This window comes from Chaetura pelagica, unplaced genomic scaffold (genome assembly GCF_000747805.2).
Source record: "Chaetura pelagica isolate M959 unplaced genomic scaffold, ChaPel_1.0 scaffold3, whole genome shotgun sequence".
In the NCBI taxonomy this organism is placed as follows: domain Eukaryota; kingdom Metazoa; phylum Chordata; class Aves; order Apodiformes; family Apodidae; genus Chaetura; species Chaetura pelagica.
In genome coordinates, this window is record NW_009952974.1 from 8,647,388 (window position 1) to 8,663,403 (window position 16,016).

General features: G+C 36.2%; 1 protein-coding gene across 1 annotated transcript in view; it reads right to left on the minus strand.

Annotated features, from left to right (window-relative positions):
* KCNH7 (potassium voltage-gated channel, subfamily H (eag-related), member 7) overlaps positions 1–16,016 on the minus strand; it is a 210,745-nt gene that overhangs the window by 18,034 nt on the left and 176,695 nt on the right. Inside the window, exons 10-12 of the mRNA XM_009996095.1 lie at positions 8,050–8,302; positions 4,292–4,497; positions 2,747–2,846 (exon numbers count right to left, since the gene is read on the minus strand). Coding sequence (XP_009994397.1) covers positions 2,747–2,846; positions 4,292–4,497; positions 8,050–8,302 — 559 coding nt within the window. The remainder of the gene's footprint in view (positions 1–2,746; positions 2,847–4,291; positions 4,498–8,049; positions 8,303–16,016) is intronic.

Consider the following 16,016-nt stretch of genomic DNA (forward strand, 5'->3'; position numbering starts at 1 on the left):
AGCAGGAGACTAACTTCCCAACCCAGTTGAGAGCTTTGTCTGGAACTTCCAGGAGGGAATACTACTTATTTTAAGCAGTCATGGAGAGAGTTTCTTGGCTGACTGTCAGGCATCTATGGTAACTGCCTAAAGCTTCACCAGCACCTGTGCAAGGAATATAATCAATCATTCTGAAAGACCTGCAATTAATTTCTTTTGGGTGAGAGCAAGAATAACCCATGATCTAGTGTAAGTGTCAATTTTTGCAGGGGGCCTCTTGTTGTATTTCAGTCCTTTCTGGACACCAGAGAGAAAGGTGGCCCATCAAGTTGCCTTGTACTCTTTAAAATTGTATTATGGCAGAGCCCAATGTATAAGCTAAGGTCAATTTTTGTTGACACTGGTAAGAAACTGTGGAAATATGTCTGGTGGAGTGAGAAGGTCTAGTGTGGAATTGGAAAAGTAGTGGTACTAACTGCAGATGCGTAACAGAGTGCTATGTTGATTTTGTTTAACCCCTGATAATACTCATGCAGGAGGAGTTACCATAGCAACAGGGTCCAAGTCAGGCTAGCATGAACTAAAGGCTCAGATAACACAATCCCATTTTTAGCACTCCAAAAGGGAGAAAATTGCTGGTAATTACAGTAAAGATGGGAACAATACAATCTCAGGCTACATAATATGCTCGTGGGTCAACAGCTGAAAGGAAAGAATGCCAGCAAGATGACCATTTCATGAGCAACACCCCCTTGCTTGCCTCTCTAAAATAATTACAAATCAGTGAGAATTTAGTGAGATGTAAAATACCAAAATATATGTGAGAATGCTGAGTGTCTCTATTCTGTTCGAAGTGTAGTTCTGAAATCAACATATGATTGTTAAAAATCATCATACAACACATTTTATATCTGTAAGAATACTGTGACCAGAAATGCATTTGCCAACGATGTGTTCAGGAACTCTTTTTTCTACTGCAGTTCTTCTGAGGCACTCTGCAGGATCATCCCCAAGTCTTTAGATTTATAGACTAACTATGCTGGATCAGTTTGTGGTAGCACTCCCTCCTATATGTGAAGTGTTGAAATCCATAGAATATTACTTTGCAAACAACTAGTAGTCTCTAGCACTCTATATCCTCATGCAGGTTGTAGGCTGGGCCACAGGAAAGGGACATTGAAGGTCTGTTACTACAAGGTGTCTGCTGCAGCTATGGTAGTATACAGAGAATCTGAACAGAGACCAGATAGGTGCAGTAAACCAATGGGCCAAAAATATACTCAGTCCTTGGCAATGGACTCTTATGATGGCATCTTCTCTTTGGATGGACTAGCAATACTTCACACTTCATCTAACTCAGGGGTGACTAGACACTAATCAGTCATTATCAAAACTAAGGAGCTTGTTGCTAATCTTTTCTTCCTCAATGGTGTTTTTTTTTTTTTTTTTTAAATTTTTTTTAAAGACAAAACTGTGGGGAATTATATTCTTTCAAAAATAATGCAAATAAATTTATCCAACAGCATTTTCAGTCTAATCAACTATGCAAGTACCATAAAAGCCTGGAGGTCTTGGCATCACTTTGACACCTGAGGAGCATATTTGTAATTCTGCAGCAGGCATGACATGGAAGATCACTTCCATCTTGTCTAGGTAGAAGCATATGTTTTCTCATAAGAAATGTGAAGGTTATTCAGGCAAAGCGTCTCTGTCAACAGATTCTTTGTGAAGAGCAGATTGAATATTTCATGGGGACATTTTCCTGACGGATTTGTTGTCAGTCTTGGCTTTCTGCCCTAAAGATGCTTCTTTGATTGAACAGCAATGTCATTGTTCTGAGTAGCCACACTCTGGAGTAAAGTTTTCCTTCATTGAGCATTATACCTGCTATGTATGTTTAAAGTGTTCCCATTTATTATCAGCTACTCTGCAACTCTAAAATTGGTATTATTCTGCATTTTGGACTGGGCTTTAACTGTGCAGTATGAAAGACAAGCATACTAGAAACATTAATTTATCAGACAAACCATTGGACCATGAAAGTGTATTGTTATTCAAGGAATTATGCTTAAAAATAAAAATCCTTGTGTATCCGTTTACCTGTCTTCATGGCTGTTGCTCTCTGACCACAGTTATCATCTACAGTTCCTGGCATTTAGCAGTACTGAATACTGATGGCACGGTTTAATATTTCACTGATTTTTTTGTCATTAGGAGTAATCCCAAAAGCATGTAAGTTGAATGTAAGCACAGAAAATGTTACCTAACACCCTTGCTAGGACAGTTATTTACACATCACTATATAAATAAAAATTGAACTATGGTGAATTTGCTGTGTACTGAAAGCAAAATATTTTAATTTCAGGGAGAAACACTATTTAGCATTAAGTTCAACAAGACACTTTGTTGAGGAAATAAAATTAATATTTAACAGTTTAAAACATGCTATCTCAGGAAACAGATATTGTTTAAGAGAGAATATGTATATATATATGTGTGTGCATGTGTGTGTATTCCATGCACAATAAGGTAGCCTACTGTTTGAACAGCTCTGCACTGATATTTGTGAAGTCATAGGGAGGTGCAACTGAAATCCTCTAATCATGTATTACCCATATAGGGGGCAATGCACAGACTGTTTCGGCTGCTCAACTAGATTCTCAAGAGCTGCTACAGTGACAGTCAACATGGGTCTCTAATGTACCCACATGAAATACCAATGAATAATGAAGCAGTGCTGTCTAATATAAGAAATGAAGTTAATTACCTTTCTCTATTTCACTTTGAAAGGACAATTTCCGTCTTCGTAGTTTGCAGTTATCTCCATCCGTCCCATTAGTAGTTTGTGATCTTATTACGAGGTCAGACTTGATTAATGAAATATGAAACATAATGACAGATTAGTCCCATCTAAAGAGAGCAGGTTTTCAATAGGTGATTGACTGTTAATCATGTTCAAGCTTTCAGAAAGGCAATATAACATGTTGGCCTGCATCAACCCCTCCATCCTCAACTAATGGTTTTGCTCAAAGTAACATGAAAAAGTTCCTGCAGATTGAGCAAAACCAATTATGTCACCATCTGATGGTGAAACAAAGGTATCCTGAGAATAAGTTTACATGGAAAGACATATGTTTGTGTGTTATCAGCCTCCTAAACTTGCATAGATGTAGTAGAAGTAATTTTAGACAAATTAATGAAAAAACCCCAAACCTCTAGCAGAGAATGCATGCTATTGCAAGAAATATTGTGGTAACTACCTGTAACTAGATTTGTATTTAACTATACAATAGTGGTTAGAAAGCAATAAATATAAGGTTGACAAACACCTGATACTACACCCCTCATTATTTTATCTTTCTAGGCCCTCCCTTCCTACCAGATTCAGTTCAGTCACATACTTCATTCTAAAGCAGAACACAGTGTTGAGTTTTTCTATCCATCTTCTAGAAGACAGATGTGCTTTTTATCATAATAAAAACACGATGCATTTAACTCTTCTTTCCACGTATTTAAAACTGAGAAATGTACAAATAAGCAAATGTAACAGCAGTTAGGTTTTTGTGTACCCTGCAACTTTTGAAGGAAAGCTTCAGCCCCAGTGCTGAGCTGGGAAGTAGCCTTCCATCTCCCCCTCTGGCCAAACCTCCCCTTTCTTTCCCAATTCAGACTGAACACAGTAGTTTGAGATAAGGATATACTAGTAATTTTTCTGCTTTTTTGGTGCAATCTGGGAAAAACAGGATGCTTAGGAGCACTAATGTGGGAAAAAAAGCCAAGAAATTTCTGCATACATGCAGACTGAGTGAAATTTGAAAAGTCCCTTGTATGCTTTTAGTCTTCTAGGAGGTAGGGTGCACTCCAAAGCAAGAAAATTTACAGTTAATGTTTGAAAGGCAATTAAATATTTCCTATTGCTAGACACAGAATGAATCTAGATAGGCTGCTTTGTCTGTATTTTATGGCTATACAATTATATTTAATACCAGAAGCTCCCCTTGAGGTGACCCAGGCTATAGTAATCTGAAAAAAAACATGACTTAAACAAGACATCCAAAGTCCATCTGGCTGAAACTCTGATATTCTTTAAATATAGAACCAAATCCTGTTAGATAGGCACAATCTGAATAATTCCATTGACTTCTGCGGAGTTAAACTGACTTCAGTATGAGCAGTCAGGTAAGTATATTTTTTAAAAATAGGATTTGGCCTCAGGCTTTTAATTTTCAAAATTGCTATTTTCAAGTTTTGTTACTGTGGGACAGATTCAGCCCAATATTAAGGAAAAAAATAACCCACTTATTTTATGTACCTTTGCAGTTTCATCTCTCAGGTTAAAAGTAAGTTCTAGATTGGTGAGGAAGAGATCAGAAAATTCAGGGTACATGTCCAGAACTTCTAGTAGATCTTCTCGCTGGATCTTATGCAAATCACAGTAAGTTAAAGCTCTCACATCAGCATTTGACTTTCCTGGTTTTGCATAAAGATGTACCATCTCTCCAAAAATGTCATTTTTCCCTGCAGAAAGAAAAATTGGTGGAGATTATTATTTTAAACTTGAATAAGCTGTAAAGTTGAATAATGTATTTCTTTATGATAATGCTGTAGAACACTTGATTTTACATGAAATTACCATGAATTTACATCAGATTACCATTGCAAGTATGTTGTTGTAAATCAAAAGTATCACTGTTGATATTAAAAGTGAAATTATTAAAATCAATGAAATGACATAGATATATAATGGGACTAAGAGAAAGGAAAATCTAGTTTCATCACAGTTTTTCGAGTTCCATCAGAACAGCTTGACTACAGCAGGTTCCTTTGTCCTTTCTCATTAAAACACTACTTATTCTTACAATAACAAAGATGTAATTTCTGTTGTCCAATAGAGTCCAGGACCTCTCTGGCCTGTAATCTATTTTTTTTAAGAATTACATGAAGAAACAAACCATGCTTGAAATATATTTAAGTAGAAAATGACACTTCTTTGACAAAGGGAATGCAAAAAGCAAAAGATGTGAAAGTTGTTTTGAAGAAGCTCTTTAAACATAGCTGCTTCTATTTTGACACTATTAGAATTTTTCCATCAATGTTGACAAATTCACAGTACCTGTTTGCTAAAATTGTCATCTCTAATTGCCTGTTTTCCCCAAAATTGCACCTAACCTTCATAAATGCAAAGTAGCTGCAGCCATCATCTTGAGCAAAATGTGCCCTAAACAAGGCATTGCAGGGCTTACCTGCAAAATGGGGCTTGGGGCACAACTGCAAAAACACTCGTGGCAAAGAAAGGGGTCACAGCAACTAAGAAACAATGTATTAGTAAAAAAAGAGTACAAGGGTGATATTGCCTCTCTGTTAAACATTGTGGCTATTATATTAGGTTACTGCAAGTAGTTTTGCCTTCTCCATTTTCTAAAGAGGAAGATGAAAATTGAGTAAAATGCAGATAAAAGATGCAAGGAATAATTTAAGGCTGATTTATCGTGAGGATATTAAACAGTATAGTCTGCTTAGCTTATCAATAGGAAGGTTAAGAGGTGAACTGATTATGTTGCATCTATCTTTATGCAGAGGAAAAATTCCTCCATACTAAATGCCTCTAGAATATAATAAGGAATGTGTAGCAAGGATCAATGGAAAGAAATTGAAGGTAGACAATTCTATATTGGAAATAAAGCACATATTTTCTAAAATAAAAATTATTAATTGTGAGACTAAACTGCCAATAAAAATTATCATTGTTTCATCTCTGTGTCTCCAGATCAGAAACTGTTGCTTTTCTTTCATCAAATACGGTTGATTAGACACAACAGACAGGTAAAGGTATGAAATGTAACAGGAGTCAGTGATATAACAGAGGTTAGGCGATATAATAGTTCTTCTGGCCTTAATGCTTATGAATGCAGAGGTCCCTATTCAAGGAATATAATAACTTCTCCGTAATGTGACTATTGATATGATTATAGTACATTTATATCTTCTCTGCAAAGTTGAAAGAGGTGTTAGATTCCATGAGGTCCACAGCCATTGTATTTTCTAAGGGTTTAGCACAGAATTACTGTTATCAGGCCAATCCTGATCAGACCTTACTTATCAGCATCAGACAGCTGATGTGTTCAGGAAATATGGGGGACAAAATTAACATTTCTCAGAGTTCTTTCATTTCTGTGGTGAAGTTGCAAAACTTGTTAAGAGTGGAAGAAGTTGCAATACTTGCTAAGGGTGGAAATTTAATCCATGCTACCCCTGTTGGACTGAAGTCTTTTCAACCCCAGAGGACAAAGCATTGAGTCTTTTTCTGTCCATTTCTGTGTATAGGTTTTTCAGAAAGAGGAAAAATCTAAAAATGTTTGACTACGTATTGATAATCTTTGTTAGCCTTCTGTGTGATTTCATTGCAAAGTAATTTTCGTTTGTATCGTCTTCTACCCATTTTTAACAGATTCTTCAACAGATTCTTTAACAGAATCATTGACTGGAACCAGCTATCAGGCAGGATCCTACTTCATGGATTGTGCAACAGATGGGGGCCCAAGAAGCAGTTCCTTTTAGCTGCACTTGTGCACAACTATCTTTCTGGACCACCATTCTCTAGGAGAGTGAGGCTCCAACCCACATTACCCTGGTGTGAGGAGCTGTGAGCTGGAAGAGATACAGTGGCATTGACCTGCAAATAACTGTTACGGTGTCAGAGCACAGGGATCTGATGTGCATAACATACAAAATGACCAGTCTGCACCTTTTGTCTGGGAAGAAATCAATGAGTTAATAAACTTATCAGATTTTCTTGATTGTGAGTGCTATAGAAATGTACATGCTTTTGATGTAAGGGATGAAATCCTTGATGCACGGCACTATTCATAATCAGGGGAAGACACTCACACAGCTCAGTAAAAACCTCACAGTGTTATTCCTGCGTGCTCCGTACTTTGTGCCTAAAGCTGACCCAGCTAATGAGGTGCAACAGCATGAGATGACAAATTATCTTGATAACACCACAGAAACCAAGGGAAGGATTGTTGTAAGCACACTTTTGTACTTCTGCTCACGTATCCTGCCTGCAAAGTACTAGCAGAATAATCAGTCACAAGTGGATTAATAGCAACATACTTCTACCTGTCCACATTTTGCTTTAGCTACTTTTCTGGCTTAAAGTTTCTAAATGATGAAAAACAGAAAGGAGAACATATGAATGATGTTACAGCTGGCATAAGGTTCCATACAGCAACACCCTTACTCATCTAACCAATTATTCTTTGCATTCTTACTATCTGGTATTAAATTGGAGAAACAAACCAGATGCCTGTTTAGGTAGGGTCTTGGTTATTTTACTTTTCGAATTTCATTCTTAGTGGTTACACATAAGAGCCATCACCAGTTGTAGGTTAGCTCCCAGCTGAACTAAACATTTCTCTGAATTCCAATGAAACATTCTTTCATTGGATAAGAAATAAAGAAATTCTCCATGTGACACGAACAAGAATATGTTGTGAGAAATACAGGGGAAACACTGGTGTTATTACACTTAAGTATCAATCTAGGTCAGATTAATGTTATTCTCTTCCTTTTCTATATGCTAAGTGGGCAGAAGGAGACAGTTTTAAAAATTTCTAGAAGACATTTTGAATGCCTGAAGTAGATACATGTTTTTATCAGTCAGCATATGGGGGGGTCTATGTGTATCTCAGTACCCTTATACACTGTCAAAAAAAAAAAAAAAAAAGAAAAAGAAAAAAAAGGTGTCCTTGACTTTGGTTCTTGTGGCATAATCAGAACTGGAGTAATTTAATATCTGCTTGCCTTAACTTGCAGCTTATCACTTACCTAGGGATATATCTGACTCACTCCTGCTCTCATATTTTAGATATCCAAGGACATAGGGTCTTTGGTGCACATTAATTATCCCAGTAATGTAGACTTTGCTCCTAAAACAAATGATTTCTCAGCTTGATTTATAAATATGAGTGAGTAAAATATTTACATATTTCCTTCCCCAGGAACAACAATGGATGTTTCTTTTCAATCCCCTGACTCTTTTAACATGTCTTGTAGTAATCTACTTACCAAGAATGGCTACAACAATGTCACTCTTCAGGATTTCAATGGAGCCTCTTGACACAAAGTATAGAGCTGTGAGAACATCTCCACAGTGCACTAAAGTGTCTCCAGGAGGTGCATGTGTTGTCTTAAATTTCATAGCCAAAGCTCGAAGGCAGCCTTTACTGGCCCCCTGGAAAGCTTTGCAATTCTGAAGCAAATTTTGGTTGAGGTGCAGACAAATGTCAGCTTGTAAGCATTCTGGAAAACCCTTCAGGACCTGGAAAGATAAGCATAAGGATTTAATGTGAATGCTATGAAAGTTGCTTTATGCAATATTTGTGTTTTCTTCCTGGACAGAAAGAAAGAAGTGACATACAAACAGAGGTGGCCGTAAGAGCTGCCAGTGTATTCTAATTTAACAAGTGCATAGTGTAATCCATATTGCAAAGCTTATACAAAATGAATACTAATGTACATACTAATGTATGTGGTGGTTACAAAATTTGTTGCTAAGATTTCTTTCATTGCAAGAAATGGTATCAAGGTATACAAATGAATACACTGCAGTAAAATAACAAATAAGATAGCTAAAGGGAGAGTCTTGACTGCACGTCACCTATGTGGACTAATATGTCTATTTCCTTTTTATCAATTATAAAAGTCCTACATTTATATTAGGGAGGTTTTTGCTGAAATAACCATGCTATTTGTAAAATGAGAGCTAGCTGAACAAGATCAGATATTTTTCAGAGAGGGCATTTTAATGGAATTTTCATGTTCAAGAGATTCTGCTTGCAAGTGTATAACTTCAATTTGCATCAGAAAAAGCAACATTTGCAATGGAAAGAATGACATTATGGAGATTTATACAGGCTGATGATTAGTTCAGCAAAGTATGGAGCTAGTTGCTATGGTCCTTGCTCAACTCTTACTCAGAACAATGGGAGTTTGTCTAAAGTAGAACCATGGGATTTCTCTTTGCTACCATGGTAACAAGTTAATTTTGTTTTGAAGAAAAAGAGTGAGCTACTTACAATATGGTCAGTATGTGTGAGCAATTCTAAATTGCCTAGAATCATTATCTCTGCTTCTTTTAGAATCAATAAACATTTCAGCTGCTGACTTCTACGGAAGTATTGCCCACCTTGTGACTCTGCCTGCTGTGTTACAGAAAGGGTCTGACACATTATGATGCACCACCCTTCTGTCTCTTAAATCCTGTCATGTGCTGTCAGTGGTGGTAATGGGTCACAAGTTTTTCCTGGGACAGGCTACATCCTTTCCTATTTCTAAGGACAAAACATGAACTGATGCTACCAGTCTTATGCTAACAGGATGTGTCTTTTTGTTATTAAAGCAGTCTGCACTGTTTTGCTATAAACATGTAAATATTATTGCACATAAAAACAAACAAACATACAAACAACCAAATAAATGAATATACAAAAGGCATTCACTTGTTGCTATATTAATTCTTCCTTGAGCACAATAAAGGTCTGTGCACTCACTCTGATTGCCTAAAGATATTCACGACTCATATCCCTTGCTATGAACATGTTTCTGATATGAAGCTTCTGTCCACGCAAGCCAAGCTATGATTTAGAAATGAGATAGGAGTACCTTTAACTGAGTCGAAATGTATCTATGGTTGCTAAGGGAAACCAGTGCTATGAAATAACAAACAAAATGTTTTACCACATAAATACAAACATTTTATGAGCTACAGGGCATTACCACATGAAATTTATACATCCTAAGAAAAAGCCAGCATTCAATAACAATTAGCAAAAGGAAACATGATAAATAAAAAGCTTTTGTGGTGCCATTTTGTTTTCAGTATCTATCATAACACTAGAAATAGCTTACTATGCAATTACTCTTTTTATTTTAATGTAATGATATTGAAATAAAAATACTGTGGGTTTTAGCAACTTATTTACTGAATGGTACTGAGAAACTGATAATGAGATACGTCTAGTTAATCATACAGGTGGATAAAAATTTCAGATATTTATTTTTAAATTGTTCTCTAGTTATCTGAGTAAAAAAAAGATCTATTTTGAATTAATTCTTTTGCTATATCCTATTTGAATAAAATTCAGATGAGTCCCATTTGTCATAGAATGCAAAATAGGAAATATAGTTTCAATTTAGAGGCACAGGAAAAAAATTTGAATTTTTAGAAATCTAAGACACAGCCTTAGTATTAACTGTATTAATTTTTCACATCACCTTCTGTTTATCTCATTTATGAAGGGATTGTATTTTACCATTAAGCAAAAACCATGCAGACCAAGTGTGTTGGTTTATATTTCTGAAGATACTTTGGGAATTTCTTTAAAGAAACAATGATTTTGGTATTTAATTTATACTTAATATGAAACTGTTCTAAAATAATTGCATAATAGTTAATAGTTGTTTATATGCCAATATAATCTGAAAGACAATAGTCCCTGCCCCATGGAGCTTACACTCTAAAATAGTTGTTATAAATCAGAGAGGAAGAACATTTACTCTTTAACACCACAATTGCCAAATGTCTGGAAGGAAAACACTTGCTCAAATAACATTGATTTCCAATGGAGTTCTGGATATTACACCACTAATACAAGTTTAGAAATGCAAGAAATAAGTTGATTTGAAGAGAAGTTTGTTAAAACATTGTTATATACTACATTACTAAACGGAGCTTAATATATCCCACACATTGTATGTAGTGAGGTATTTAATCCAAGTCCAGTAGCTGACACTATACAGAATTTGACGGTTCCAAACTACGTTTTATGTTGTGCATTACAGACAACCTCTTGCAAACCCAAGCCTCCATGTACATTTCTATTTAGATTTTCATGACTTTGAGAAAATATTCCTTCTTCATCCATTTTCAGCTTGTGTTAATAAGAGAGTACTTGATTCTCACAGGTACCTTTATTGAGCAGGAATAATTGTGTTCTTATAATATATCAGTTAACAGTAATACATTATGTGTATACACATAATGTGTAGAGATAACTCTAAACATTAGAAAATCATCTGTGCAGTCTTCAGAATAATGAGATTAGCTTTAAACTAATACAACTCTAAATATCACATTTCACTTCATTTGTTGTGATCTTTTGGAACCTTTAGATACATTTATGTCACACTCCAATGTGATGACAAACGTTTAAAATATACTTTTCTAAACAACTAAAAGCCAATATAATCTTGAAATTATATGAATGCAGGACAAGGTGATGCAAAAATAAAATAATTTTCAAAATAAAGTTTTGAAAACAATAAAGCTAGAATTGCTCTTTTAATAGCATTATTCTCAAAGACAAATCCAAAATTAATGAATTGTTTAAATATAGGTCTGGATTTAAATCGCTCCATTCTTTTTTGACGTGTTTCTATTGTTACATTCAATATCTTCCCAACAGTGATTCCACCGGGTCCTGGTAAAAAAAATCTTGGATTCTTATGCTTAGAATCATAATTAGAATCAGAACTCAAATCAGAATTCAAGCAACACTGATCTTCTAAAAAGGAAACATAACAAGATATAAAATCAGCCTCAACCTCACCCCTCCTCAAGAGAACGCAAAGGAAAACCAGTTATGATGCTGTGACCCTAGGCTCCAGTTCTCTCTCCTTGATAGTTATCTTGTCCAAGTTCAGTAATTTCCTCCTTTCTGGAATAAAACTTAATCCACGTCAAACAACATTGATTTATCTACTTGGCATGCTTAGAGAAGAGGACAGCATAATTCAGCAAGAAGTAAAACATTTTTTTGTAGAATAAGTGATTGAAGCTGATGAAGGAATAATTGAGGATAGTAGGGACACAATTCATATTGCCTTGAAGAATGTGGAGAGTCCAGCTTAATTAACTTCTTTTTTCAAGATGATGTGATAGCACTCATACATGTACCAGGCATCTTTGTGACAAATGAACTGGAGACCTGTTCCCGAATCTCAAATGAGAAAATGCTTTGGGCAATGATAATTTTGTTTTGTTTGGATAATTTATAAGATGAATGACAATTTTTAGGTTTTCCCTTCTCTCCTCAGTTATGGAACAGCTAATGACATCAGTAACAGAGAAAATATTCAGAAAGCATTCCTAGCTGAAGCCATATAGCTTTTGAATACCTCCAAGGACAGAGACTCCACAACCTCTCTGGGCAACTTGTGCCAGTGCTCAGTCACCCTCATAGTAAAAAAGTGCTTCCTGATATTTGGATGGAATTTGCTGCTTCAGCTTGCGCCCATTGGTTCTGGTCCTGTCACTGAGCATCAGTGAAAAGAACCTGGTTCCATTTTTTTTTCACCTGACCTTCATGTTTTTGTTCACATTGATGAGATCCTCCCTGAGCCTTCATCTCTCCAGGCTGAACAGTCCCAGCTTTCAGTACCTTTCCTAGTATGAGAGATGCTTCAGTCTCTGGAGGCTGGCAGTGAAAGATATTCCTTTAATTCTGCACATAATCTTCTGTTAAAAATACTCTCTGTTGAAATATAGGTGGGATCATAACATTGAATGCCAGGCAGCAGCTGAACAGAGCACAGGAGAGTTCTTGTGTGTTGTGGGTCTATTTGGGGTGTGTTGAAACTCATTTTCATAGATTCGTAGAATGATTTGGGTTGGAAGGGTCCTTAAAGATCATCTAATTCCAATCCTCCTGCATTGGCAGGGACACCTTGACCTGGTTTGAGCCAGGATGAAGCCAATTTTCCTCCCACTAGACCAGGTTGCTTAAAGTCCCACCCAACCTGGCCTTGACCACTTCCAGGCAGGGGGTATCCACAAGTTCCCTGGAAAACCTGTTCCTGTGTCTCACTACTCTCACAGAAAATAATTTCTTCCTAATATCTAACCTAGATCTCCCCTCTTCCAGTTTTAATACATTGTTCTATCACTTCTATCAAGGCCTTGTAAAAAGGCCCTCTCCAGCTTTTCTATAGCCCCTTCAGGTACTGGAAGGCTGCTGTAATGTCTCTCCAGGCTGAACAAGTCCAACACTCTCAGCCTATCTTCATAGGAAAAGTGCGCCAGCTCTCTGACCATCTTTATGGCTGTCCTTTGGACTCTCTCCAAGAGCTCCATGTCTTTCTTGTGTTGGGGGCTCCAGAACTGTACTGTACTCCAGGTGGGGTCTCACAAGAGCAGAGTAGAGGGGGAGAATCACCTCCCTTGACCTGCTGGCCATGCTTCTTTTGATGCAGCCCAGGATACAGTTGGTTTCTGGGCTGCAACTGCACATTGCCAGCTCCAAGTCCTCTTCCTCAGGGCTGCTCTCCATCCATTCTCTGCTCAGCCTGTATTTGTGCTTGGGATTGCCCCGAACCTTTTGTCTACGGCTTTCTTATTCTAGGATCAGTCAGACTTACTTATGAGTGGCAAGTATCCAGCATATAGAGGCAAAGATAAAGGTAGACTTTTGAGCTCATCTCTCAATTTGGCATAAAATGTAAGAGGAATTCTGGTCCTTTTCCACATTATCTGTTTAGTCCTGCACTGTCTTGATCTCTCCCTGTGAAATGGTTTGAGAAACTGATCTGCACAAAAACTAACCCAGCAAAAATTTGAGCAGCTGAAGGTACAAAGAGGTTGGAATAATTATAAATAAATGTACTTTGTGTCATAAACCACACATACTTTTGCTCTATTTGGATCTTATGTGCATAAAATAGATCTCAGAATGTTGGCATCAATAAATGCTAAATAAAGTTCTCAAACAATCTGAATAATACATTTTGGGCTAATTACAGGGAGCAAAACTCATGCCTTGGGGAGATCACTCTAGTGGGGATGTACTCAAAATTAACATTTTGTCTGTCTAAGTTTGTTCTGTAGGAATGGGTGAAATTAATTCTTAGTAAGTAATATATTTTGTGAAATAACTTATGTATTTATTTTTTATCTTTCTGCCACCTAATTTTAACACTTATCTGATATTCTTTAGTTGCACAAATTGCACTGCATAGATTTTGAATTAGGATCTCTGTCCCCCAGTAGTTGCTCCCTCCGATGATGATGTGAGATTTAGTTCTGTCACAAACATTTGACTCTCAGATTTTAATAACATCTTCCTATAGGCTACACTTTTCTGTAATTCTGCCTAGTTGTATATCTAGAAAGAATTTAGAATTTACTATTTCTGTGATAGTTAATTACAGAGATTAACTATTTTTATAAGCAGAAGGTCAAAACATTTCCAACGGCTTTTATTACTTAAAAAAAAGTATGACCAAGGTCACAGGTGGTTACAATTCTGCTCCAGCAGCTCTTGGGCTCCATATAGAATAAAGCTTATTTCAGATTATTTCTATTCTTCATACAGAAAAATTTTGCAGTCAGATTTTGTTGTTTGTTTGTTTTTGCTAGGATAAGAAGGAGGTCCTTACAACAGTTGAGAGAGAAGAGAAGCAGTGTGTGATGATGAGCTAATTCACCTTTAAATGAGGCTTGAAATCTGACCACCTTATCAAGAATTAGGATCTTTTGCTTTCAGTCATTGACAGGAAGCAGACTTGTGTGACATTCTAATTTTGAAAGTGCTGGAGCTGCAGTGGATCATTCTTCATCTATAATATTACTACAGTTTCCAAGTACCTCCTAGAGGTGATCTCTGAGGTATGTTATATTGCTGGGTGAGGAAGACAGAAAATGATTTATGTTTCTTAGACTGTTAACTTCCTCATTGACAGAAAAGTTTAACATCTGTAGAAGCTGGAAGCTGTCCACATCTGTGTCTTTCAAAAACAGAATAATAGTTAGAAAATTTTTTATTGCTCATGGTTTTGAGACATTACGCCACAAAATACAATGCAGTGAGAAACTGATAAAGGATCAGTCTGCAAATAGATTGACGTTCTTAAAAATACTTATTTTTCTATGAGGTCCTCTATTCTGTAACTCTATTAAATATAGGAATTTGTGTTTTTAAGTGGTATTATAGAAAACGAAAGAACAACTTTACAGCTAATCAGATCTGAGGTATTTTCTGATAGGCTTATATATATTATGATTTCCATTATGACATAGACAAATAGCAGTAACACTTTCCACTAGGATTACATATTTCCTCTGTTTAACTGATTACTGCTAGTTTTTGTTTCAAACACTTCTAATTTGGGTTGCCCTTCTGATAGTATTTTTTAAATTGTAATATACTTTTCCAATTTTATGGTTCAAAAACTGGCAATAGTTCATTGGTAGAATTGCAGGAAGTGATTGCAGAAGGAGGAAAAGCAAGAATAACAAATGTAGTGGTATCATTCAGTGACCAGTAGTGAATTTCTCAGGAAAGAAGCCTTCCCAAAGCAATGATAAACTTGACCTTTATGTGCTATAATAGCACTGCTAGTTCTTTCAAGATTCTTTCTTTCAAGACAGATGTGTGCTCTGCTGTACTTGCATTATCACTGTAGCCAAGACAACTTATCCCAGGTGTAAAACTAACCATTTGCTTGGATGTTTGCAGGAGAAGTTTCCATGAATTTATTTATAAAAATTCTGACTTGCTCTCTCCTCTTGTGGTAGAGGGTAAAACCTCAAATGAAAAGGAATCTGTCCCACATCTAAAATTTTAATTAACACATACATTTAGCTAAACACTTTCCAAAGCTTCTCCCATTTATTTACTTCTTTGAACTCTTTTAAAGGTAAAATAAATGAATAAAGCTATTCAGATGCACAGAAGATCCATGGGGGGCGGGGGGTTGGTGGGAAGATTGTAAAAAATACATGCATAACTTAAAAAAAGATCTCAAATGCTAAATATGACATCTTTTTAGGGTAAGCATTACAGGCATGCTATTATCAGTGCTGGACTGATAACATTGGAATGAAGGGGTGGGGGGAAGAAGGAAATGAGTTTAGGAAAAACAGAACAGGATTGTTTAAAAACCAAAAAGAATATCTTTGAATCTTTGGGACTGGTGACATCTTTCATGAAACAACATAGATTATACGTAATATTTTTTTCTCATTTAACTTTGCCAGT